Source organism: Astatotilapia calliptera, chromosome 22, assembly GCF_900246225.1.
Source record: "Astatotilapia calliptera chromosome 22, fAstCal1.2, whole genome shotgun sequence".
NCBI lineage: Eukaryota > Metazoa > Chordata > Actinopteri > Cichliformes > Cichlidae > Astatotilapia > Astatotilapia calliptera.
This window is the reverse complement of record NC_039322.1, coordinates 4468691-4492797: the sequence shown is the minus strand read 5'-3', so window position 1 is coordinate 4492797 and position 24107 is coordinate 4468691. Positions and strand designations below refer to the sequence as shown.

Sequence of the window (24107 nt, the reverse complement as noted above, 5' to 3'; positions counted from 1 at the left end):
ATCACTATACTGTACCCCAAAGTGTAAAACATGACATTTCCTGTTCCCACTAGGTGGCGCTGTCCTTGATGTCAAATATGGCAGTTGAAATATGTTCAGGGGTGGAGCCTTATCATATGTGTGCTCTTTGGTCCAGATCGGAACATGTATGACAGAATGAGAGGCAATAAGATTTTCATGGCGAGTCATCATAATTCGCCATGGCGCCACGGCCTCATACTATTGTGAAAACTCAAAAGCTCCGCAATTTAACATGGCACAAGGGTGTAGTTGACACTGTCCAAATTTGAAGCTTATAGGACCAAATCCCAAGGAGGAGTTCGTTAAAGTACAAGGCATGGAAACGGTAAAATCAGACCCAAAATGTCACCTTCAATCCAAAATGGCGGACTTCCTGTTGGGTTTAGGACATTGCCATAATAGACTTTTTTGTTCGACTCTGAACGTTATATAGGTGTACCGACTTTCAAACATGTAGGTCATACCCATACCGGGGGCTCGCGTTTTTCATTTTTCTAGGTGGCGCTACTGAGCTAATTTTCCCTGGCCATGTCTGAGAACATTAAAATACGTAAATTTTCACCAGACCTGACGCGTGTGCAAAATTTCATGAGTTTTCGAGCATGTTTAGGCCCTCAAAAGGCCGATTCATTTGCCGGAATAATAATAATAATAATAATAATAATAAACGGAGCAATTACAATAGGGCCTTCGCACTATCAGTGCTCGGGCCCTAACAGTCTCATCACGCCTATGAGCTTTGGGAGAGATTGGACATTGTGTTTTTGAGTGACAGCAGATTACTGCTTTTTGGCGAGTGATTCAAACTCTAAGTGCCACCATAACCACCCCGTTTCACTGAACGTAAAAAGCTTCGCAATTTAACATCACAAAGGTCTTTAGATTCCACACACTGGAGATTGGTTCAATATGATGAAATCCCTTGGAGGAGTTCGTCAAAGAACGGTGCCTGGAAAGAGGGGAAAATGTTGCCAAAATTGCACATTAATTTTAAAATGGCTGACTTCCTGTTGGATTTGGGATATTGCACCAAGAGACTTTTTTGTACATCTTGATATCTCCTATAAGCTTACCAGGTTTCAGAATCATACATAGAACACAGAGCAGGGGCTGTGGTTTTGAAATTTTGTAGGGGGCGCTGTGGAGCCATTTCGAGCTATTCAATGAAAATGATCACATGCCAACAAAGCCTTCATCCATTTGGAGGTGTGTGCCAAATTTCAAGCCTCTATAAACTTGCCAAGACCCTCAAAAGCCACTTCATCTTTCATGTTGAACAGCGTTGCCACCAGGGTGCGCCGTTCAGTTTAAAGTCACAATTTTTGCACTGAAGCATCACGAGGGACTGATGGTGATATTCACCGCTTTTGAGGTGGCCAAGATGAACCTGTGAAAATCAGTACAACAAAATTAAAGCCATGACATTTCCTGTTGCCACTAGGTGGCGCTGTCCGTATTTCCGACAATGGGCACATCAATCTGTTCAGGGCGGGTCTGACATCATGCCTGTAAAGTCTGGTACTGATCAGACTGGATTTCATTGAGTTATACTAATTTGTTTCTTCATGGCGTGACATCAAAGTTCGCCACGCCGCTGGGGTCACACCCTTTTGCGAAAAGTCACAGTTTTCACTGTAACCCAAGACCAACTCCTTAAGGCTTTCCTGGAGAAATTTGAGGCTGCAGATGTCACCCATCACTATACTGTACCCCAAAGTGTAAAACATGACATTTCCTGTTCCCACTAGGTGGCGCTGTCCTTGATGTCAAATATGGCAGTTGAAATATGTTCAGGGGTGGAGCCTTATCATATGTGTGCTCTTTGGTCCAGATCGGAACATGTATGACAGAATGAGAGGCAATAAGATTTTCATGGCGAGTCATCATAATTCGCCATGGCGCCACGGCCTCATACTATTGTGAAAACTCAAAAGCTCCGCAATTTAACATGGCACAAGGGTGTAGTTGACACTGTCCAAATTTGAAGCTTATAGGACCAAATCCCAAGGAGGAGTTCGTTAAAGTACAAGGCATGGAAACGGTAAAATCAGACCCAAAATGTCACCTTCAATCCAAAATGGCGGACTTCCTGTTGGGTTTAGGACATTGCCATAATAGACTTTTTTGTTCGACTCTGAACGTTATATAGGTGTACCGACTTTCAAACATGTAGGTCATACCCATACCGGGGGCTCGCGTTTTTCATTTTTCTAGGTGGCGCTACTGAGCTAATTTTCCCTGGCCATGTCTGAGAACATTAAAATACGTAAATTTTCACCAGACCTGACGCGTGTGCAAAATTTCATGAGTTTTCGAGCATGTTTAGGCCCTCAAAAGGCCGATTCATTTGCCGGAATAATAATAATAATAATAATAATAATAAACGGAGCAATTACAATAGGGCCTTCGCACTATCAGTGCTCGGGCCCTAATTAAAGCTGCAAGCAGCGTTATGAGGGCCCTCGCACCCCCGGCACGTCGAGCCACTGCCAACACCTCAAACCGGCACGTCCGATGTGATGTCACATTGATGGATTTCATGCTTTTAATCACCAGCTAACATTTCATCTTATTCAACCAGGATTATAGTCATGCCACTAGGTGGCGCTCTAACCATTATTGACAAATAGCATAACAAACATTTCCAAGCTCGAGTCTCATCACACCTGCGACCTTTGGGAGAGATTGGACATTGTGTTTTTTAGTGACAGCAGATTACTGCTTTTTGCGAGTGATTGAAACTCTACGTGCCGCCATGACCACCCCGTTTCCCTGAACGGAAAAAGCTTCGCAATTTAACATCACAAAGGTCTTTAGATTCTACACACTGAAGAATGCTTCAATATGATGAAATCCCTTGGAGGAGTTCGTCAAAGTATGAGGCCTGAAAAGGGGGGAAAATGTCATCAAAATTACACATTAATTTTAAAATGGCTGACTTCCTGTTGGATTTGGGATATTGCTTCAAGAGACTTTTTTGTACATCTTGATATCTCCTATAAGCTTACCAGGTTTAAGACTCATACATAAAACACAGAGCTGGGGCTGATGTTTTGAAATTTTGTAGGGGGCGCTGTGGAACCATTTTGCGCTATTCAATGAAAATGATCACATAACAACAAAGCCTTCATCCATTGGAGGTGTGTGCCAAATTTCAAGCCTCTATAAACTTTCCAAGCCCCTCAAAAGCCACTTCATCTTTCATGGTGGACCGCGTTGCCACCAGGGTGCGCCGTTCAGTTTAAAGTCACAATTTTTGCACTGAAGCATCACGAGGGACTGATGGTGATATTCACCGCTTTTGAGGTGGCCACGATGAACCTGTGAAAATCAGTACAACAAAATTAAAGCCATGACATTTCCTGTTGCCACTAGGTGGCGCTGTCCGTATTTCCGACAATGGGCACATCAATCTGTTCAGGGCGGGTCTGACATCATGCCTGTAAAGTCTGGTACTGATCAGACTGGATTTCATTGAGTTATACTAATTTGTTTCTTCATGGCGTGACATCAAAGTTCGCCATGCTGCTGGGGTCACACCCTTTCGCGAAAAGTCACAGTTTTCACTGTAACCCAAGACCAACTCCTTAAGGCTTTCCTGGAGAAATTTGAGGCTGCAGATGTCACCCATCACTATACTGTACCCCAAAGTGTAAAACATGACATTTCCTGTTCCCACTAGGTGGCGCTGTCCTTGATGTCAAATATGGCAGTTGAAATATGTTCAGGGGTGGAGCCTTATCATATGTGTGCTCTTTGGTCCAGATCGGAACATGTATGACAGAATGAGAGGCAATAAGATTTTCATGGCGAGTCATCAAAATTCGCCATGGCGCCACGGCCTCATACTATTGTGAAAACTCAAAAGCTCCGCAATTTAACATGGCACAAGGGTGTAGTTGACACTGTCCAAATTTGAAGTTTATAGGACCAAATCCCAAGGAGGAGTTCGTTAAAGTACAAGGCATGGAAACGGTAAAATCAGACCCAAAATGTCACCTTCAATCCAAAATGGCGGACTTCCTGTTGGGTTTAGGACATTGCCATAATAGACTTTTTTGTTCGACTCTGAACGTTATATAGGTGTACCGACTTTCAAACATGTAGGTCATACCCATACCGGGGGCTCGCGTTTTTCATTTTTCTAGGTGGCGCTACTGAGCTAATTTTCCCTGGCCATGTCTGAGAACATTAAAATACGTAAATTTTCACCAGACCTGACGCGTGTGCAAAATTTCATGAGTTTTCGAGCATGTTTAGGCCCTCAAACGGCCAATTCATTTGCCGGAATAATAATAATAATAATAATAATAATTAAAGCTGCAAGCAGCGTTATGAGGGCCCTCGCACCCCCGGCGCGTCGAGCCACGCCCAACACCTAAAACCAGCACCTCCGATCTGATGTCACATTGATGGAATTCATGCATTTAACCACCAGCTAACATTTCAACTCATTCATTCATGATTAGTTAGTCGTTCCACTAGGTGGCGCTCTAACCATTATGTACAAATGGCATAACAATCACTTCCGAGCTCGAGTCTCATCACACCTGAGACGTTTGGGAGAGATTGGACATTGTGTTTTTGAGTGACAGCAGATTACTGCTTTTTGGCGAGTGATTCAAACTCTAAGTGCCGCCATAACCACCCCGTTTCCCTGGACGTAAAAAGCTTCGCAATTTAACATCACAAAGGTCTTTAGATTCCACACACTGGAGATTGGTTCAATATGATGAAATCCCTTGGAGGAGTTCGTCAAAGAACAATGCCTGAAAAGCGGAGAAAATGTCGCCAAAATTGCACATTAATTTTAAAATGGCTGACTTCCTGTTGGATTTGGGATATTGCTCCAAGAGACTTTTTTGTACATCTTGATATCTCCTATAAGCCTACCAGGTTTCAGATTCATACATAAAACACAGAGCAGGGGCTGTGGTTTTGAAATTTTGTAGGGGGCGCTGTGGAGCCACTTCGCGCTATTCAATGAAAATGATCAGATGACAACAAAGCCTTCGTCACATTGGAGGTGTGTGCCAAATTTCAAGCCTCTATAAACTTGCCAAGACCCTCAAAAGCCACTTCATCTTTCATGTTGAACAGCGTTGCCACCAGGGTGCGCCGTTCAGTTTAAACTCACAATTTTTGCACTGAAGCATCACGAGGGACTGATGGTGATATTCACCGCTTTTGAGGTGGCCACGATGAACCTGTGAAAATCAGTACAACAAAATTAAAGCCATGACATTTCCTGTTGCCACTAGGTGGCGCTGTCCGTATTTCCGACAATGGGCACATCAATCTGTTCAGGGCGGGTCTGACATCATGCCTGTAAAGTCTGGTACTGATCAGACTGGATTTCATTGAGTTATACTAATTTGTTTCTTCATGGCGTGACATCAAAGTTCGCCATGCTGCTGGGGTCACACCCTTTCGCGAAAACTCACAGTTTTCACTGTAACCCAAGACCAACTCCTTAAGGCTTTCCTGGGAAATTTGAGGCTGCAGATGTCACCCATTACTATACTGTACCCCAAAGTGTAAAACATGACATTTCCTGTTCCCACTAGGTGGCGCTGTCCCTGGTGTCAAATATGGCAGTTGAAATATGTTCAGGGGTGGAGCCTTATCATATGTGTTCACTTTGGTCAAGGTCAGAAAATGTATGACAAAATGAGAGGCAATAAGATTTTCATGGCGAGTCATCGAAATTCACCATGGCGCCACGGCCTCATAGTATTGTGAAAACTCAAAAGCTCCGCAATTTAACATGGCACAAGGGTGTAGTTGACACTGTCCAAATTTGAAGGTTATGAAATGAAACCCCAAGGAGGAGTTCGCAAAAGTTCGAGGCATGGAAATGGCAAAATTAGAGCCAAAATGTCACCTTCTCTTCCAAATGGCGGACTTCCTGTTGGGTTTGCGTCAATGGGCCCACAGACTTTTTTGTTCGTCTTGGCATGATACACATGTGTGCCAAATTTTATACATGTAGCTCAAACGATGTGGTCGTAGGGCTGCATTTAACAAGGCATAGGTGGCGCTGTAGAGCCATTTCCCAGTGCTCATATGTAAAACCATTAAAATACAAAATTTTTCACCAGACCTGGCATGTGTGCAAAATTTCATGAGTTTTTGAGCATGTTTAGGCCCTCAAAAAGGCCCTTGTTTGGGGTGAATAATAATAATAATAATAATAATAATAATAATAATAAGAAACGGAGCAGATACAATAGGGCCTTCGCACTCTCAGTGCTCGGGCCCTAATAAGAAACGGAGCAGATACAATAGGGCCTTCGCACTGTCAGTGCTCGGGCCCTAATAATAATAATAAGAAACGGAGCAGATACAATAGGGCCTTCGCACTCTCAGTGCTCGGGCCCTAATAATAATAATAAGAAACGGAGCAGATACAATAGGGCCTTCGCACTCTCAGTGCTCGGGCCCTAAATATTAATGCTGTGTCAGGGCAGCTGGTGAAAATGTCACTTAAAGCAATAAATCTGGAATCAGGGAAAAAGAGTACGTTGGTTAAAAAAAAGCAGTTAGTTAAAGGGGTGTAAATGTACCTGTTTGGTTACTGTGTGCCTTGAAATGAGAACAAGCCCACAGAGTGGAGCTGCTATAGATGAGAATGAATCCAATAAAGTAACAGGAGAACAAACAGTTTTCTTTAAAAGGTCAAACTGCATCAGAGTAGTTAAGATAATGTCATAGAGAGTAAAGTCACTTGCTTCTTCTTTCTATCGTTCCCATTTCTGTTGTCAAAGCAACTTGCCTATCCCTTACATCCTCTTATGTGACACCAGTACTCTTCATGTCTTCTTTCCATGAGTCTTCTTTGTGGTCTTTATCTTTTCCTCCTGCCTGGTAGGGCCATTTTCAGCATCCTTTATCCAATTTATCCGCCATCCCTCTTCTGCACATGTCCAATCGATCTCGCCCTTTCCTCTGTACCTCTGCCTCCAAACGGCACAATCTGAGCTGACCCTCTGATATACTGTCACAAACCAGGCTCCACAGCCATGACAAAAAGGGAGATGCCAAATGAATCCCAATTAAAACACTGTTTATTTTGAATGTAAGAAACAAAGGAAAAAACTAAACTAACCTAGGCTTTCAATGCATGATGAGGAATGTGTTGTTTAGTGCAAGAAACAAAACCAAGAAGCAACCACAGAAGACATCTGGAGGCACGCCGCTCAGCCTTAATGTGCTTCTTATTTAGCCACTCCTTTGTTCCCTTGGTGTTCTGAGTCACTGTCATGCTGGAAGAGTCATCGATGACCCATCTTAAGATTAACAGAAGTGGGCCCCATCCATCTGCATCATGATGTCATCCTGCACCCTTAGCATGAAAACAGCTCCAAAGCAAATGTTTCATACTCAGCATTTCACTTCCTCCAACCACAGTGCGTTGAGTTGATACCAAAGAGGTCAACTTGTTTTTCATCTGATGGCAGCATTTTCTCCCAAGACTTCTCTGAACCATCTCTGATGTTCACTGGCAAACTTAAGATGGCCTGTATACATTCCTTCCTGAGGAGGGGGATACATCCATCAGTGTTAACAACAGTATTCTTGGTGACTGTGCTCCCAACTGGCTTCAGATACTTAATATAATATAATAAGCTCCTCCCATGTAGTTTTGTACTGATCCACCATCTTCTCATGATCACCCTCACCCCATGATTCAAGAGCTTACATGGAGCTGCAGACCAAGGATGACTGATGGCCGTTTAGAGTTCTCCCTCTTCCGGACAATTGCACCTACACCTGTCACCTTCTCACCAAGCTTCTTGCTGATGGTCTTGTAGTCCATCCCAGCCTTGTGCAGGTCTACAGTCGTGTTCCTGATGTCCTCTGGGAGCTCTTTGGACTTGACCACAATGGTGGATTGATTGATTGGGAGAATTCTGGCTGGGTTCCAGGGGATTCCAGCCAGAATTTCACTTAAATTTCTCAGTGAAATTTAAGTCAATAACTTTTATGTGATGCAATTTCTTCTGGACTTTTGTTGGATTTCTGTTTCTTTCAATTAAAATGAAACTACCATACAAATGAATTTCAATACAGCAGGGGATCAAATATTAATGTCCCTGTGTACAACACAAATTCATAACATTAGCAATTTAAAGCACTTTCACAATAGTATGCAATGTTGACGACTAACCAGATAAGAAAACCAAAGCTGGGCCTCACATGATTTCTGACTGGTGACTGATAATTAGAGAGTGTTGGTAAGGTTTTGGCATCATCTTAGGATACAGATGGAGAAGTTCTTAAAAACGTTTTTTAAGGTGTAGCAACAAAACAGATGTTTCATTTCAACAGACCACAAAGGCAACTGAAGCAAGAAAACATCCAGCAAACTCAAAATCATTTTCTAATCACGGCCCAGTGATTTGTGCAGTCATCACTCAGTATAAACAGTAGCTGCACCTCACTTGTGTTAAGACGGGTCAAAGTTAAAGGAGCAGAATTACAATCACAACACCAGCTCTCGTCTCAATCTAAGCCTTTCTATACCATGTATACAAATTAATCTATAGAAGGACAGGTCAGCAAGGCCATGACTGAGAGAGGAGGCGTGATGAGGAAGGCAGGCGAGGCGAGAGTGAGAGTGGAGGAAAAGACACTGCAGGGAGCAAAGGGGAGGGAAAGTAACAGATGGACTTGGGAGGATTAGAGGGAAATCTGGGTGGGTTTCTGATGGAAACTCACCCAAAGAAGCACGAGGGAGTAATAAGGGAGCATGAAAAAGAAAGGTGAAGGAAACTGGAACCCTGCTTGAAGACAGGTGAAGGAAACACAAAAAGAGCCTCTCCTGAGATCCAAGGAAAGGTAAGTAGATTTTTTTTTCATTATGTTCTGCAAGTGTAAGCCGATCAATCGGCAGCAGCTGGATTTCAGCGTTTACTGATGAGATGAAACAAAGAGCTCTCTCAAACAGGGAAACTATATTTTTTTACTTGTATTTATGGAAATCTGTGATGCTTCAACGAGCTGTGTTAATTCAGTTTTTCTATCGCTGACATCTTCAGTAAAACCAGCATTTCTAATCTAAGACTGAGATCAGAGTCAGTAAAAATGAATGTCTTGAGGAAGGTGTCACCATATCGGATCGTCACCATTGTTGTGTTAAACCTCACAATGATTTTATCGTGATGTCTGTGGAAAATCTAAAAAATAAATAAATAAATAGCGGTAGCACTCTCAGCTCAGCCCCTCTCCTTCTAGGGATCTTTGAATTTCAGGTTTTGTGCAGTTTGTCTTCATCATTTAGACTTTTATACTGATGACGTGGTCAGGTGCGTGGTACCAAATAATCCAGCAGAACAGTACATGCATTTGTGAAGTGTGTGGATTATAGGTTTGCCTCACGCTGATTTGATAAGATGAAATTAAACCTCAGTGCCTCGTCAATCAATCTGTGTTTATAGCGTACACAGAGAAACTCCTGCTGTGATGCCCATCAAACTTGATCTAAAATAGGAAATTGGAAATACCTAATTTTTTATAGTTATCAACACTTTAATTCACATTTAGTGGATAATAAATTTTGAAAAGAAAACTGTCAAATACTGGGAAATATGATTTCAAATATGAAAACACACACACTTTTTTTTATTTAAAAAATGGTGCTTTTCATGTTCTAGACGTCTTTAATGATCTGTATGTTTCTGACACACTGATCGTAATTTGTAATTAATTGCTTTTACTACAAAATCTGCACACATTCAGACTTCAGTGGAATCTTTTTAAGTAATTGCTTGTGTACAAGCAGAGAGAACACAAGAACTGGTGATCAAGAGGTCAGGCCCAATACGTTTGTGCTTATAATGTATGATGTGTTGCAATAGGACATGATACAATACAATATGGTCTGATGGAATCATATTATATTATATTATATTATATTATATTATATTATATTATCACAGGGGGGTGGACCCTATCCCAGAATTATATTGCTACATCAGATTGTAGTTTAATGATTTGAGTCTAATACGTTGTATTAAATATAACCAATTTACAAATGTGGCACCTGGCAGGATTAAGTGCAGCTCAAATTACTTGGACATAGACGTGACTCTGTCTTCATGACTCCTAATCCCAGATCTTTGCCTCCATCATCTGTTTTTCCCTCTCTTAGGTGGTCGTTCAGACAATGACAGCATGAGTGTCAGTAAGCATTAAACTCATCCACCTAACCCCGCAAGATTACCACAGATTACCAGGCCACGAGGTAGGCCTGAGACGCTGGACTAATCACTTCTTCATGAGTTCAATCCCTCTCACTGAGGTGGAGGAACAGGTTGAAGAACGGGATGTGCCCTGAGAGTGGAACCGATTAGTCTCAAAATCCACAGGATAAGATTTAGATGTTTGTCTTTATCTGAGAGGGGAGAAGATATTAATATGAGACCCGAGCGGTGACTGCAGTAGAAACATGGGCTAAATTTGTGACCAAAGTCTCCAAAAGGAAACAAAGGTCCCAAATTTAAACCTGGCCTCCTTCTCTTCATCATGCTTATTTCCTTTAAGTGACACTGCAGCAGGAGGAGAGTTAGAGCTCCCCCTGCATCCTCTGGCCTGCACATCTGTCTCTTGTTGCTGGAAAAGATTAAATCCCATAGCTTCATCTTTCTTTATTCCACTGTTATTTGACCTTTGCTCAGCGCTAGCTCTCCTTCTCCAGCGCTGCCCTACTTCTATCTCTCCAACAGACTACTTTTTATCTTCCCCTCCGTCCTTCGTTCCACTTCTCAAATACCACTAATCCCCTCTCCTCACTTCTGTCTCTTTCCTACCACTTTATTTTCAATCTCTATTGTATTATTGCAGAAAGCTCCCCAATCTTCTGCTCCAGACAGGTCACCAGAACCTGTCTGGCTCTTGCAGCTATTTTTGACACACACTTGCCAAAACCATTTCATTTCTCATTTGGCTGCTTTTGAGTTGAGACACAGTCATGCTGGAGAAAATGTCCAGACGTAACCGCTCCCTGCTGTCACTGTTCCTCACCTCTCTGGCCCTCACGCTGTCCGTCTGGGCTTTCTGCACCTCTTATTGGTGCGAAGGGACACACAAGGTGGTGAAGCCGGTCTGCCTGTCGCCAGTCAAGATGAAAAACTGCGGGCAGAACAACAGCCAGCCATACACCACAGGTAAGACACACGGGCCACACAGTGCTTATTCTGGACATTTCAAAGATTTCAAGGATCCTGGTTAATTTGGCAACAGCTGAAGTCACTGATGGTAACAGCAGATGCAGTTTAATCATCTCAAAATGGAAGTAATGACACAACTATCTGCACAGTTTTCTTAAAAAAAATGAATTTTAGGGTAGCTGAGGGACTTTGTTCTTATTTCATGCATCATTTTGAGATTTTTTGCTTTTTTTGCACTGTTGGTAGTTTTACTTTTTTGTAGTTCTCCGTACTTTGGGATTAGCTGTGATCAAATAGCCCACAAATTAACCAAAATAAAATATTTCTGTAATTTTGATCTTGATGGAAATCCTCAGGCTCTGACTGCACATACACTAAAATTATTTATCATGTGATGGATGTTGCTGACATTAGTCTGAAGAGGTGAAACTATATGCTGCTGTATATACTTCGTGCTTTGTTCTTTTACTACCGGTCATATAAAACCAAACAATCAATAAAAAGCTGTCATCCACTGATATTTTATTTTTCAGTTGGACAGATGATTCAGTGTAACTCTGGCCTTTACTATTAGGGATTTCTATATTTGTGACCAAATTAAAATGATTTATGATAACCCTAAAAACAGAACAGCAACAAACTGAGAAGACAACTGATACAAACTCATAAATTCATACACGACGTTCGTTACAGAAGGCAACGACTTGCTAAGATGCAGATATTTATCATAGCAACCTAATGTTTATAGTTTTGCATAAACAAGGTTAAACTCACTTTTAACATTTACATAATCTGTGTCATCTGTTTTGCTCATTGTTTGATGTAGTGTCACTATGAATTATGGGACAGCATTGTCTCCTTTGGTTTCTTGGAGGATGAGCCAGAGCTAAGGGAGATAATAAAGGATTCGAGCTCCTTTCCATAGAGAATTTAAAGAGCTCTTATTATGTGCCTGCCACACTGCTGTTTCCAGGTCACTTCACTCAGAAGAAAACAACTATTTGAGTATTTGACGGTGTCTGCTGTGCTCCCATTAGAAATGGGTGCTCCCCTTTCCAGTATTCCCAGCTTCCTTACTGTGCCGTGTGCCAATCCTGACACTGGCTCCACCACCTTATGTGGGTAGAAATTTAGGTTGTCATGACCAGACCTTCTCCATAACCTATGCAAACCCTATCTCATGAGTTCTGGGCCACATGTGGGCCAAAGCGCAGAGTCCTCAAAACGTCTGTTTTCTTGCTCATCTTAACTGGCTTTGATGGATGTTTAAAGACAACTCAGAAGAGCATATAACAAATCTAAGCTGTATTCACTACTTACTCACAGCTAGCAGACAGTTGGAGCATTTGATACATGCCTAATTGAATGAAAACCAGCTTCTAAGAAAGTGCTTTCACCCTAAGGTCAGTTTAAACATGAATTATCTCTTTTTCTCTGAGTTCTCTTTTGCCTTCTGCCAGCTGGATTTCTAATTTCTCTTGGCTGCACGTGCAGTTTGTGCAGAAAGTCTGAGCGCAGGAATTCTCAGTGCACCACAGTGTTGTCGCACACCAAGTCATCAAAAATGATCTTTTCAAAGTGCATCTGTGATGTTGTTGTGGGGTGTGGGATCGTCCAGGCTTCCCTGTCACTTTTACTATTTTCCTGTTTGCTTATTACAGTATGGCATTAGTAGTTTTACTATTACAGGATCTCCACAGCTGCTTGGGTTGAAGTATTTTTAGACTTTATTGCCAGAGATTCACATAATCCCGGCTTTGTTGCTTATCTCAGCACTTTATGGCAGCGGCTGCATGTTGTCTGGATTTGCTAACCCACTTTACCATCATTCAGCTTTAAACCAATTTTATCTCTGTGTAGTATTTAATTTTTATTACATAAAACAAGGGCTGATAACACGGAGAACAAGGTTTCAGGGCTGGATTGTGTTACACACTGTGACCCAAAGGAGACCTACTTCAGGATTTACAGCACTGTTTGCTGGCATACTTTTCTCATATTTCCGCAGCTCTAGTCTTATTAGAGCAAAAGCTCCTTGGAAAAAAACAAGAATACAAATGATTCTGTTAATTACTTAAGTTTGCTCATTTCAAGCAAAAAGGTATGTTTTTATACCGTTTCTGTCCCCCTAAAACTCCTGTCCTCTTCATCCAGAGGTGCCCACCCCAGACCCCAGGAACCCAGCCTCCAATGTCACGCTGTCTCCTCAGCAGAAGGAGGAGCTGGAAAGGATAAGGAAAAAGCAGCTGGCCAACGCTGTCCACTACATCTGGGAGACAGGAGAGGACAAGTACATGCTGAGATACTTCCACACTGGCTTCTGGCTGTCCTGCGAGAAGCACAATGAAGGTTGGTGAGTGGAACAGACTTTGATCAGGGATCGAATAACTGGGGGATTTTTGTGCCTGAATAACCTCCATAAAAAACTCTCTGTGCAACATTCAACTGATTTCTTTCATAATCTCAAGATGACACTCTCATGTCAAAGGGGCTATGTAAAAGTAAATGAGGTGGAAATAAATTACCTTTTAAAACAAGTTTAATTACAACATTTTAATTACCATAATGACCCAAAAACTAAAGGCAGGTTGAGATAGAGGAATAAGTTAATGCATACATTAAAATGCATCAAACATCACTTAAAAATGGGCAACAGCAGATTTTCAAATATTATTTTAACCCTGTTCATGTGCATTAATTAAAATAGCCTCTTCAGACTGCAGTAAACATAACTGTGAATAAACAGAGCCTGCATGAAGCCCTGTGACTAAAGTTTACAGCATTTTTTACTTGCAAGTGAAATTGAAACTAGAAAGTGGCTGGAACGCATTTTCATATTAAAATTATCCAAAATAAATAAGAAACTAAGAGGAAAGATAAGTAAAATAAAACCAAAAAGCATAAAATCTGAGTGTCTCGGGTGAAAGTTTGGTGTGATCTGCAAATACTTCCTTGACAAGTCATTTGTCTGTCCTCTTTCAAGGACAAGCCACAGTCAAAGGAGCATTAAAAGCTAGTAAACAGTCAGTAGAGCTAATAATGCAGTTATTATGCCATTAGATTATTCCTGCCTTCACTGTAAGAACAATTAATGTTGCAGAGTATTTTTATGCACAAATACCTGGCAAATAATATTATTGAACCATTTATTATCACATGCACAGCTGTAACCTTATTGGTCATGAGGCCATCTTGCAGCACTGACGGTGTGAAATGGCAGTGCTCAGGTATGTAACTTAAAGCCTGGCAGATTCTTAAACTCTTAAATCTTGTGAAACTTGCATCAGTCCAGATGTCCCACAGAATGAACCTCACCTCTTCCTCTGTCTGTGTTTTAACTGCTTCACAGATTTGTGCAAATTAGAATTTTTTTGCAAGAACCTATATTATTTGTTTTAACAGTCACTGGCAATCTGGTTGATGAGGACAAGTTGGAGATGTGCTTTCTATAAGGACACATCTCAACATGAGGGGACAAGTCTAAAGATTTTATACGCACAAACACATTCATATGTTTTAATCTTCATGTGAGGTTTTATCCAAGCTTTACAAATCAAGTGGAGATGCCAGCCTCTTTAAGTATAAATTATTATTCCCTCTTTTTTAATGTCCTTTCACTGGAGCTCAACAGGGACATGCTGTCCAACGAATAAAACACAAACAGCAAACTTGGAAAATACCCATGTGATTTCGCTGACTCAGCCCAATGAAATCCCGTATTTGCTTCAGAGGAAGATTTGAATACATTTTGTTCACTGCATCAGGATTGTGGATTTTCAGAGTCCAAATCTATCATTTAATATAGTGCACCTCATTTAAGCCGCTTTCTAAGCCTGGATTATTGTTGCTACGCAAAAAACTGATGGAAAAACTGTTGGTAGTATTGAGTTAACACATGTGAGTCACACAATAAAGTGCAACCATCCTCTCTTAATGGCAAAAGAAGCTTGAGAGGGTTTCTTCTTTTCACGAACTAAATGATAATAGAGACCAAAGAAAACATTGTTATTGTTGTTAAGTGCCATATGGGCTACATAGTTATGAACACACACATATAAAAGCATATACAGAGTGATGTTGGGTATCCTGTAAACAGAAAAGCAATCACTGTCTTATACCCTTCGATGGAGTGATTGCAACTATGACTGATTGTGGTTCAAAGCTGATTGTAGCTTTAAATTTGACCTTTAAGTATGTGTGTGCCTCTCAGTGCTTACAAAGGATTATTCTCCCCAAACCTAGTTTGTATAAAACAGGTAGACCCCTGTAAACATTATAGATTTAAAGACAATATAACAAGCTTCTTAACCCTTGTTTTTAGGTGCAGATCAGGAAGAAAAGTGTCGAAGTTTCATTGAGCTGACACCAGGAGAGACACAAGGTTGGTCCAATACCAAATTTTCATCTCACAACAGAGAAAATCTTCAATATTTAACCTGAAGAAATTGTCTCTATATCCTTAAATGCTTCCAGGTGTGCTCTGGCTGTCTGTCATCAGTGAGTTCCTGTACATCGGTCTCCTGGCTATGGGCTTCTTACTGATGTGTGTGGAAGCACTGTGCCTCTGCGCCAAGAGGGAAATGAACGCCCTCAAGATCAATGCCTTTGCAGCCATGTGCACTGTCCTCTCAGGTGAGAACAAAGAACATTTTCTGAGTTCTAAAAGGCTGTGGGCACTTGCTTGCTTGCTTGATCTAAAAACCTCAAGAGGAAAAGGGTTGGATACAAATGGTGGAAATTACTTTCCTTCAGATGGTGTGTGGGTGAGGACCTCAGTAATTCAGGAGGGGCTCAGAGTAGAGCTAGGATGCATGGATTGATGGATGGATGGATGGATGGATGGATGGATGGATGGATGGATGGATGGATGGATGGATGGATGGCAGGACTGCCATGTTTCAGTCATTCCTACAATAATAACCTCCAAAATTTGAATTATTTTATCTTACTTTTTTATTTTTTAACCATATTTTTTCAGGTTGCAGCAAAGGTAACCGTATCTCCATGTTTCTGTCCTCTCCCAGGCATGATGGGGATGGTAGCTCACATGATGTACACAACAGTGTTTCAGATGACTGTGAGCATCGGACCTAAAGACTGGAGGCCACAGAGCTGGGACTACGGCTGGTCTTTTGCGTGAGTTTCAATTAAACCAAAGTAATTATTCTGTATTAAAGTAAAATATTCCCCAACAATCGTCAGATTAGATGAAATATCCCACAGAGTTTGATTATCACCCAATATTGTCAAAATATTTTATATCTGCAAGGTGTGTAAACATTATCTGGTTAGCAAGCTATACAGAAAGCTGTTTTGAGAGTGGCTGTGACAAACACTAACATGGTCTCAATTACCTACAGCTGTGGTCAGGAGTTCACATGAATGATTGACATGGTGGCTTTTAATTATTTTTCTATATTTCTTTTTCTAGGGTCAAATGATTGCACAGAACACATCTTTAATGACTTTAAAAACAATAATTGAGAGCACGAGTTTTTAATTTATCTGGAATTTTCTGTGATCCACACGGGGTCAGAAGCAAAAAAGATACATATACCGCCACAAATATCTGGTTAAATGTCCCTTACCAGACACTTTTGGTAGTCATCAACAAGCGTCTGGCATAATTCTAGCTATTCTAGATATTTGACCAATCTCACTGGCTGATTTGTTGGATTTTCAACATGGTTGAGGTCAGGGCTTTAGGTAGGCCATTCTAGGTGCATAATGCTAGTTGCTTTGTCCATTTCAAAACCAGTGTTGATGTGTGTTTTTGATCATTGTTCTGTTGAAATGCCCATTTGCATCTAAGGTGCAAACATCTAGCTGTTGGTTTGAGGTAAAGTTGAATAATTTGAACATATTCCTCCATTTTTATTATCCACTTTGTGAAATGTATCAGTACCACTGACAGGAAACGGCATGATGCTTCTACCACTATGCTTAACAGTTTGTATAGTTGTCTGAGGTTTGAAAGCCTCACCTTTACTCCTCCAAACAATTCCTACTATCATTGTAGCTCAGTCTTTGTCTCATCTGACCATGAATCTTTCTCCAGGAGGAATTTGGCTTTTCCATGTGGGCAGTTGAAAATTTCAGTTTAGCTTGAAGGTGTCGGTTTGGGACCTGGGACATCTTTCTTGGTCTGTACTCTCAGTCCATGGCAATGTAAAACTGGTTTCCAGTTCATGGGAGGCTTGAGCCTTTGTGGTTCCCAGGCTGTTCTTGAACTTAATAGGCCTTATTTGAAGTGAGTGTACATATATGTTTGAGCCTTCATTGATACTCCTGACCATGTGTGGATTAGAGAAAATTTCAAATACATTCAAACTTGTGTATCCAGTTCTTGTTTTTTTAAATCATTAAAATGTATGGTTTATTGTCATTCCACTTTGGGAAAAGAACCCTTCAAAGAAACAATTAAAAGCCCCAAATTTCCATGACATTCTTGCTCGTGGTGAGTGGATGTAAACTAACTGACCACAGTTATAGATGCTGTCTCTCCAAGCTTCAGTAGTCATATGGCACTTTAAAGAGCTTCACTGTACCACTTTCTGATCTGATCGAATCTTTACACAACCTTTTGTATTGGCTGGTCATCATACTAGAAAGATTCAATCTTTCCCCCTCTCCAGCATGGCATGGCTTTCATTCAGCTGCTGCATGGCAGCTGCTGTGGCCACATTGAACTCCTACACCAAGACCATCATTGAGATGAAGCACCGGGCTCGGGTAAGGCTGGAGGAGGCCCGAAATACCACCAGTGCCCCCTCCTATGAGGAGGTTGTTCGAGCTGGGCCGGGAGGGATTTACTCCGTCAGTCAGCTGATGCAGCTTGGACAACAGGGGGCTCTAATGGACCCAATGTGGCCCAGAGGAGTGGGACCAGCTGTTGGACCTCTGGCATGTGGCGCTGGGGGAGCACTGCTCGTTGGTGGAGGAGGAATTGGAGTTGGAGGCATGGGTAATCTTGGCGTTGGGATGGGACTGGGAGGAATGCCATCTATGGCAGGTGCTGGGGGAAATGGTGTTGGAATGGGAGGGATGGGAGGTGGAGCAGGGGGAGGAATGGGAGCAGGTGGAGTAGGAGGGGGGAAGCTGGCAGACCCTCATGGTGTGGTTGTGGTGGAAGGCTGCGGCACCGAAGGATGTGAAGATTGTGAACGTGAGATGGACGAGATAAATTATGCCCTCCAGGAGGAGCGAGAGGACTCACTCTGCTAAGACTTCTCGGGGCAGAAGACCTCGACAAACATCTCTCCACGGCAGATTTTACTTATCTCACTAAAACTACAATAAAATATATTTTTTAAAAATTCACAGGACTTGCACAGACACACACACCTTTAACCTTTAACTGCAGTTTTGTACATGTGGGGTTGTACAAATGAAGTTTCAAATCAATTCTGGACTATTTTCAGTACTACATCTATTACAGTATGAGAATTTAAATTTCTGGACCAGTAGCGAGCAAAAGAGCCCGAACTATTAGTGTTGTGGTTTATTACTGTAAGAGTTACCACAGTAACATTTTCATCCTATCTCAGTAATGTTTCTGTCCACATGGCAAACTCTGCAGACGTATGTGCAGTAGAAGAACCAAAATAACTGGCTTAAAGACAATGCAAGCTTCACAGAGCTGCAAAGTTGGGATTATTATATTGGCAAGCGAATATTTGAATAGGGTTTAATACTTGAATCAGAATATTATGATGTAACATTTATTAGATTTGCCCTTCTACATGTCTTACACATGGAGTTAGCTTACAGTTGTTCCTGGCTGGAAGTACATATAACTTTAGGCAACTGAAATTTAAACACACGCACACACACACACACACGCGCACACACACTCACAGTTTGATTTTATAAAACTGCACAAATCATTTTGTTTTTCAAGCCTTACATTTCTTCAGGGATTTGATGTAATTCAGTGACTCGTTGGATGTTAGAGATGATGTGAATGTATTCAAGGGGCAACAATACATAACAAGTAATATAACACAAGTTTGCAATCACATTTGCTGTATGTATATTTTTATTTTTAATCTGTTTTTGCATGATTGTATAAAATTCTCTCCACATTAAGGTGATGAATAAACATGAAGCACATTCATTGCATGACTGGACTCGTCACTTGTAATAGACTTTAATGGAGTCAATGATACTAAAGTTCTTCAAGACAAGAATTTATTTTCTTTTTCAAGTTCATTCAAGTTAAGGGTTTAGGCTTTCAAACCTAACTTAACTGTACCATTCGGTGCTATGTGCACCCACATAGATTTGCATTCAAACAAATAGACTTTCTAAACTTTCTGAACATGATGTACCAGTGCGTTATTTCTACTTTAGAAATTTATAGAGTCAACCTCTGTAAAAACCTTTTCAGGAAGAGGCCAGACTCTATAGATGCCCTTCTGCATCCAGCAGTATGCGCGGGTCCACTGGGACACCCGAACCGCAGGTTTTTGGTATTTCCACATTGGCTTCATTCATGCTAGAGCTACAGCTCCAAGGTAATGTATATTTGCATCGATGAAATCAAGAAGAACCAGAATTTCGAGTGTTTGTCATCTAAACCTGCAGATATTTCTCAAAACTGTCAGAAAAATGTAGTTTATTTACATTTCTGAAGAATAAACTGGAAATAATCAACCCACTATTTTGTCTGAAATATTTGGGTATGACGTGGCTCGTCTTTAGCCTGTGGCAATAACGGGGTATACTGTGATCAATGCTGTCTTGTAAACTTAGTGTTGACATCAGAGTTTTTTTATCAGTTTTTATCATTTATGAAGATGCTGCAAGCGTATTTATCTTTTTGCAATGTAACTACATCACTACAATAAATTAAAGAACCAACACACTGTAAAAAAGAAAAAGTTGAGAAAACTTAAAATTTCAAGGCAACATGATGCAAGAGATTTTTGAGTTTTCTCAACTTCTGCCAACTGTAGTTGACTTAACTAATATTTTCATGTTCTGCCAACTTGGATCTACTTGTTCACCTAATTAGGATAATCCTGTAAGTCTAACAAAGAAATTCTGGTTTCAATGCCATGTATTTCTGCCTTCACCAAACAAAGATATTCCTGTTGAATTAACATACAATCATTCCCTCCAAGGCCATGTATTCCTAAATTCACCAAACACAGATATTCTTGTTGAATAATCATACAATTCTTACTCCAGTGAGTTGAAAATTTACCAATATTAATAAAGAAAAATGTATGCTGTTATCGTACTTGAAAAAACACTCAAACAGATATAGAATAAAACAAAGCACAACTGAATGTTATGTAAAAACGTATTTATTTTTTTCAACAGTGCTTTCAGTATATTTCAGAAGGTCATGGGCAGTGGGGTGAATTTCTGTAAAAAAGCAAACAAACAGAAAAAAACGTGTTGCCAGTTTCTTTAGGGTGCTTTGAGCACCCCAGCAGAGACATTAAAATTCCAGAGTCCAGAAAAAAAGAAAAGTGTCCAGCAGCTTAGTCATTCACGTTCACACCCTGACTGTCCTGTAAAAGCTTAACTTAACTATTGCACACTAAATAGGGTAGTGCAACAAACAATTGCCTTTGTACCCAGACATTGACATTTTACATGGGCTCACTATGATGAACTACAGAAGTCAAAAGTTATTAGAAATGTTACCATCAATGAACAGTGAACTATCAGGTAAAATGAACGATTATATAGAGGGAAATGGGTTGAACTACTGGGTTTTGTTTTGTTTTTTTACATGACTCTACAATGCACTTGAACATGTTTAAGAACAAGTTAAACTCATGTCTGGCTTCCCCGTTAACAGTCACAGCAAAAGCTTTGTTTTTAGAGACCTTATGCGCTGTGAGCATCGAGAGCCACCGAGTTCAAAAAAGATGCCCTGAATTGCTTCAAAGGTAAACTCATCTGCTTTGGATAATCAATGTTGAGGGCATACAGAAGGCCAAAGAGGTATGCCAAGGCAGTAGAGAGGTCTGGAATGTTATGTAGCACGATGTCCCCTTCCAACACAACAGCATGTTCTCGCACAGACGTATCGGCATCGTCATCTTGCAGGATGGTGAGGATGGCAACTGATGCACCGTTCAACACTGGTTCCAAAATGTCAGTGTCCTGAAGAGAAGAAAAGTAAAATATGAATTATTGAAAGCTAAGAAAAATTAAAGACAAAATACATTTCTAAAGATCTTAACTTTAACCTCTATACCATGATGCTCATTTGACTCATGGAGGTTTTAAAAAGAAAAAGATTATTTTCCTTTAATTAACGGCACAATATCTTTCACCAACCAACCTTGTGATGAGTTTTGTACAAAAATATTTTCTGCTGTTGAACACCCGCTAACAATGCCCAGGTGCTCCTCAGCAGAAAAAAAAGCAGCGAGAGTTATGACAACTGCAATCCTCACCATAAAATTATCTGGACTGCACTGAGGAAGTGTACATTTCCATTTTGGATTAAATCATCTTTTAAAAACATCTCATAGCAACTAGTTTTTCTTGCATTACTTTTTTGTACTTACTAAGCACTTCAGGAAAACCTGTGTTGCATCCTCTCCGAGGAAAATGGGCAGGCCTCTCAGTGCTGCTGTCTTTTGGTGGGACACAATGTCAGATGTCTAAAGAGTATTCAGTGGAAAACAGACATTTAAATTAGTATAGTAACGTGGTGTACCTACACACAATGCAAAATCAGAACTCTTATAGTAATGAAAATAAAATACAGATCAGGCCCAGCAACATGTAAAACTTAAAAAAACAAAACACCATTTTAACAATTTTACTTTCTTTTTACAAATTAAATAAAATACCGCCAAATAAAAACAAAGTAATGACTGATGACATTCATTTCCATTCATGTGTTTTGGCTGAAGCCAACATTTTTTTCTGTTATGACAAAGGTATACTCTCTTCTAAAAATGTCAGGTAAAGGAGCACTTACCTGTTCATCAAGTTTATCCAAGATGTCTTCCATCTCCTCACCAAGAGCTCCCTTCTTAGACCGGTATAGTTTCAGCAGGCCAGGCACAAATTTGTCCAGGGATGCATTGAACGTCCCCAGGAGGTCTTTGCTTGTGATCCGATGAAATTCTTCAGATATCTAAACAAGACAATAACCAAAATATTGCCATTTATTCAGCACAGAAAATTTCTGGGTAGCTGCCTTGTACAGTCTGCACCATGTTATATGCCTGACTGTGTTATCAACCGCAAAACCTACTTCAAAAATCTCTCATGAATACACATTTTGCACAGGAATAGAAACACCCTCCACAAAAAACAGTATCAATATGCAAATATATATTATGTTCACACTGAAATGTGGAATTTTTGTGGATTTTTACTATTGAGTGTGACCTTGAGAGGTGTGATCGTAATGCTCCAGGTGTTTTAAATACACATACAAAGTCTGTGTGAATGCATGGCCAATGTGCACCTTGTCCGTGATGAAGGCGGAAATGTTTCACAAGAGTCTCTTGACTGGAGCTTGTGAATTTGCAAAATCGGCACTGCATGAACTCTGAAACACAAGAGACATAGTCAATTTTGCCAAAAGCACTTTTGCAATGGGATAAAACATCCATATCTAACACACAGAAGGAATCCATAGATGCAGGAGCTGAATACATCAACAAGCCAAAACCAGAGACATCATGAAAAAAATATGTAAGGAATCATATTAACTTACATATGACCACTTGTCTACTATATCAAGTATATGATTGATAACATACATGACATGTAACATAAATGCAAGCTCGAATTCAAACATTTTTTTGTTACTATGATAAAAAAAATGCAATAACTATAGAAAAATTAATATTAACTGTAACACAGTATACATCAACAACACACAATCATTCCTTTAATATTGTCTCCTTCCCCATTATGTAAAAAGCTCTGAAAATGTAGCAATCTTATAATACAGAGCATGAAGTACAACTTTAATTTGCGTGTGACATTAACTTACAGTACATTAGGCAATCTTACACCAGCTGACAAACTGTCAAGTCAGCTTTAAACATTACTTTAAAGTAACAGTGCTGCACCGGATAAACGGTGACTATTGAAAAAGTGAAAAAACAATATTAGACAATATGCAAATTACTTATATCACTGTCATATAATTGGCGCACATATCCTACACCGACCCATGAAAGAGTCTCCATGACAACGCGTGCTTGGCCCAGTTTGTTGTCAAGGTTAACATAACGTTTTCATGCAAAGATAACATTGAAACTGGTTACAAAACGGGTAATAAGCTAATAAGTTTTACCATGGCAGAAGTGCTGTAAAAAGCCAGTGTGAGATACCGTCATTTAGTGATGTCTGTCTGAATTTCAGAGTGTTTAACATTAAACATTACTTTTTGCGCTGGCCACTACTCTGAGCTAAAACCTTTTTTTTTTTTTTTAAATATTAAACTTTATTAAGAAACAGTATACAGAACATGTATACAATCAGAACAAAATTAACATATGCCAGGGGGTGTAATACAAAGAATTACATACATTCAAATAATTTGTAATTACTACAAATGGTAATAGTTTTCATAGCCTTTTTGTTAAGTGATCCACTAATCAATTTTATGTAACATAAAACATCATTATAGTAATGTTTAAAATTAGGTTTTTTGTTACTGTATTTGCATTTGTGAAAATAAAATTTAGCTAAGATAACTAATAAGTTTATTATAAAGTAAACATCTTCTTTTTTTTGCCTTCGAAAGAAACAAAATACAACATTTTCCCATTTCACAGTAAAGTCATTATAGAGATGTCCAGCAATGAATCTACTGAAGTCTTTCTCTGAGCTAAAACCTTCAGAGGCTGCTTGTAGCCCGATTACGACACAGCGGCGCGACGAAGGCTGCCCAAATTCATAGTGGACTCCTCTAAATGCGTC

At 40.2% G+C, this 24107-nt stretch overlaps 2 protein-coding genes across 3 annotated transcripts; one reads left to right on the top strand and one right to left on the bottom strand.

Annotated features, from left to right (window-relative positions):
* Nucleotides 1–8096: 8096 nt before the first annotated feature.
* Nucleotides 8097–19313, top strand: LOC113015180 (germ cell-specific gene 1-like protein). Its single transcript, XM_026157126.1, has 7 exons — nt 8097–8862; nt 10175–11189; nt 13347–13541; nt 15514–15573; nt 15666–15824; nt 16217–16328; nt 17828–19313. The coding sequence occupies exons 2-7, from the start codon at nt 10994–10996 to the stop codon at nt 18414–18416; spliced, it is 1311 nt and encodes a 436-aa protein (XP_026012911.1). The 5' UTR covers nt 8097–8862; nt 10175–10993; the 3' UTR covers nt 18417–19313.
* A 1172-nt stretch (nt 19314–20485) lies between these two features.
* On the bottom strand, nt 20486–22958 carry LOC113015209 (uncharacterized). Of its 2 annotated transcripts, none has more exons than XM_026157161.1 (4): nt 22607–22958; nt 22144–22302; nt 21725–21820; nt 20486–21314 (listed from the first exon to the last, which is right to left on the bottom strand). In XM_026157161.1, exons 1-4 carry the CDS (start codon nt 22829–22831, stop codon nt 21036–21038), a joined length of 759 nt encoding a protein of 252 aa, XP_026012946.1. In that variant the 5' UTR covers nt 22832–22958; the 3' UTR covers nt 20486–21035. The 2 variants fall into 2 exon arrangements, with proteins under 2 accessions (XP_026012946.1, XP_026012947.1); XM_026157162.1 differs by having other exon boundaries at nt 22639–22953.
* Nucleotides 22959–24107: the final 1149 nt, after the last annotated feature.

What these genes read in the sequence shown, in the direction of transcription:
- LOC113015180 (XM_026157126.1), top strand. Translation starts at nt 10,994, where the DNA reads ATGCTGGAGAAAATGTCCAGACGTAACCGCTCCCTGCTGTCACTGTTC. An exon ending in CATGTGCACTGTCCTCTCAG is followed by an intron (nt 15,825 to 16,216) that starts GTGAGAACAAAG and finishes GTCCTCTCCCAG; the next exon opens with GCATGATGGGGATGGTAGCT. An exon ending in GACTACGGCTGGTCTTTTGC is followed by an intron (nt 16,329 to 17,827) that starts GTGAGTTTCAAT and finishes CCCCCTCTCCAG; the next exon opens with CATGGCATGGCTTTCATTCA.
- LOC113015209 (XM_026157161.1), bottom strand. Translation starts at nt 22,831, where the DNA reads ATGTATTCAGCTCCTGCATCTATGGATTCCTTCTGTGTGTTAGATATG. An exon ending in TGGATAAACTTGATGAACAG is followed by an intron (nt 21,821 to 22,143) that starts GTAAGTGCTCCT and finishes AATACTCTTTAG; the next exon opens with ACATCTGACATTGTGTCCCA. An exon ending in AGGTTTTCCTGAAGTGCTTA is followed by an intron (nt 21,315 to 21,724) that starts GTAAGTACAAAA and finishes TCTTCTCTTCAG; the next exon opens with GACACTGACATTTTGGAACC.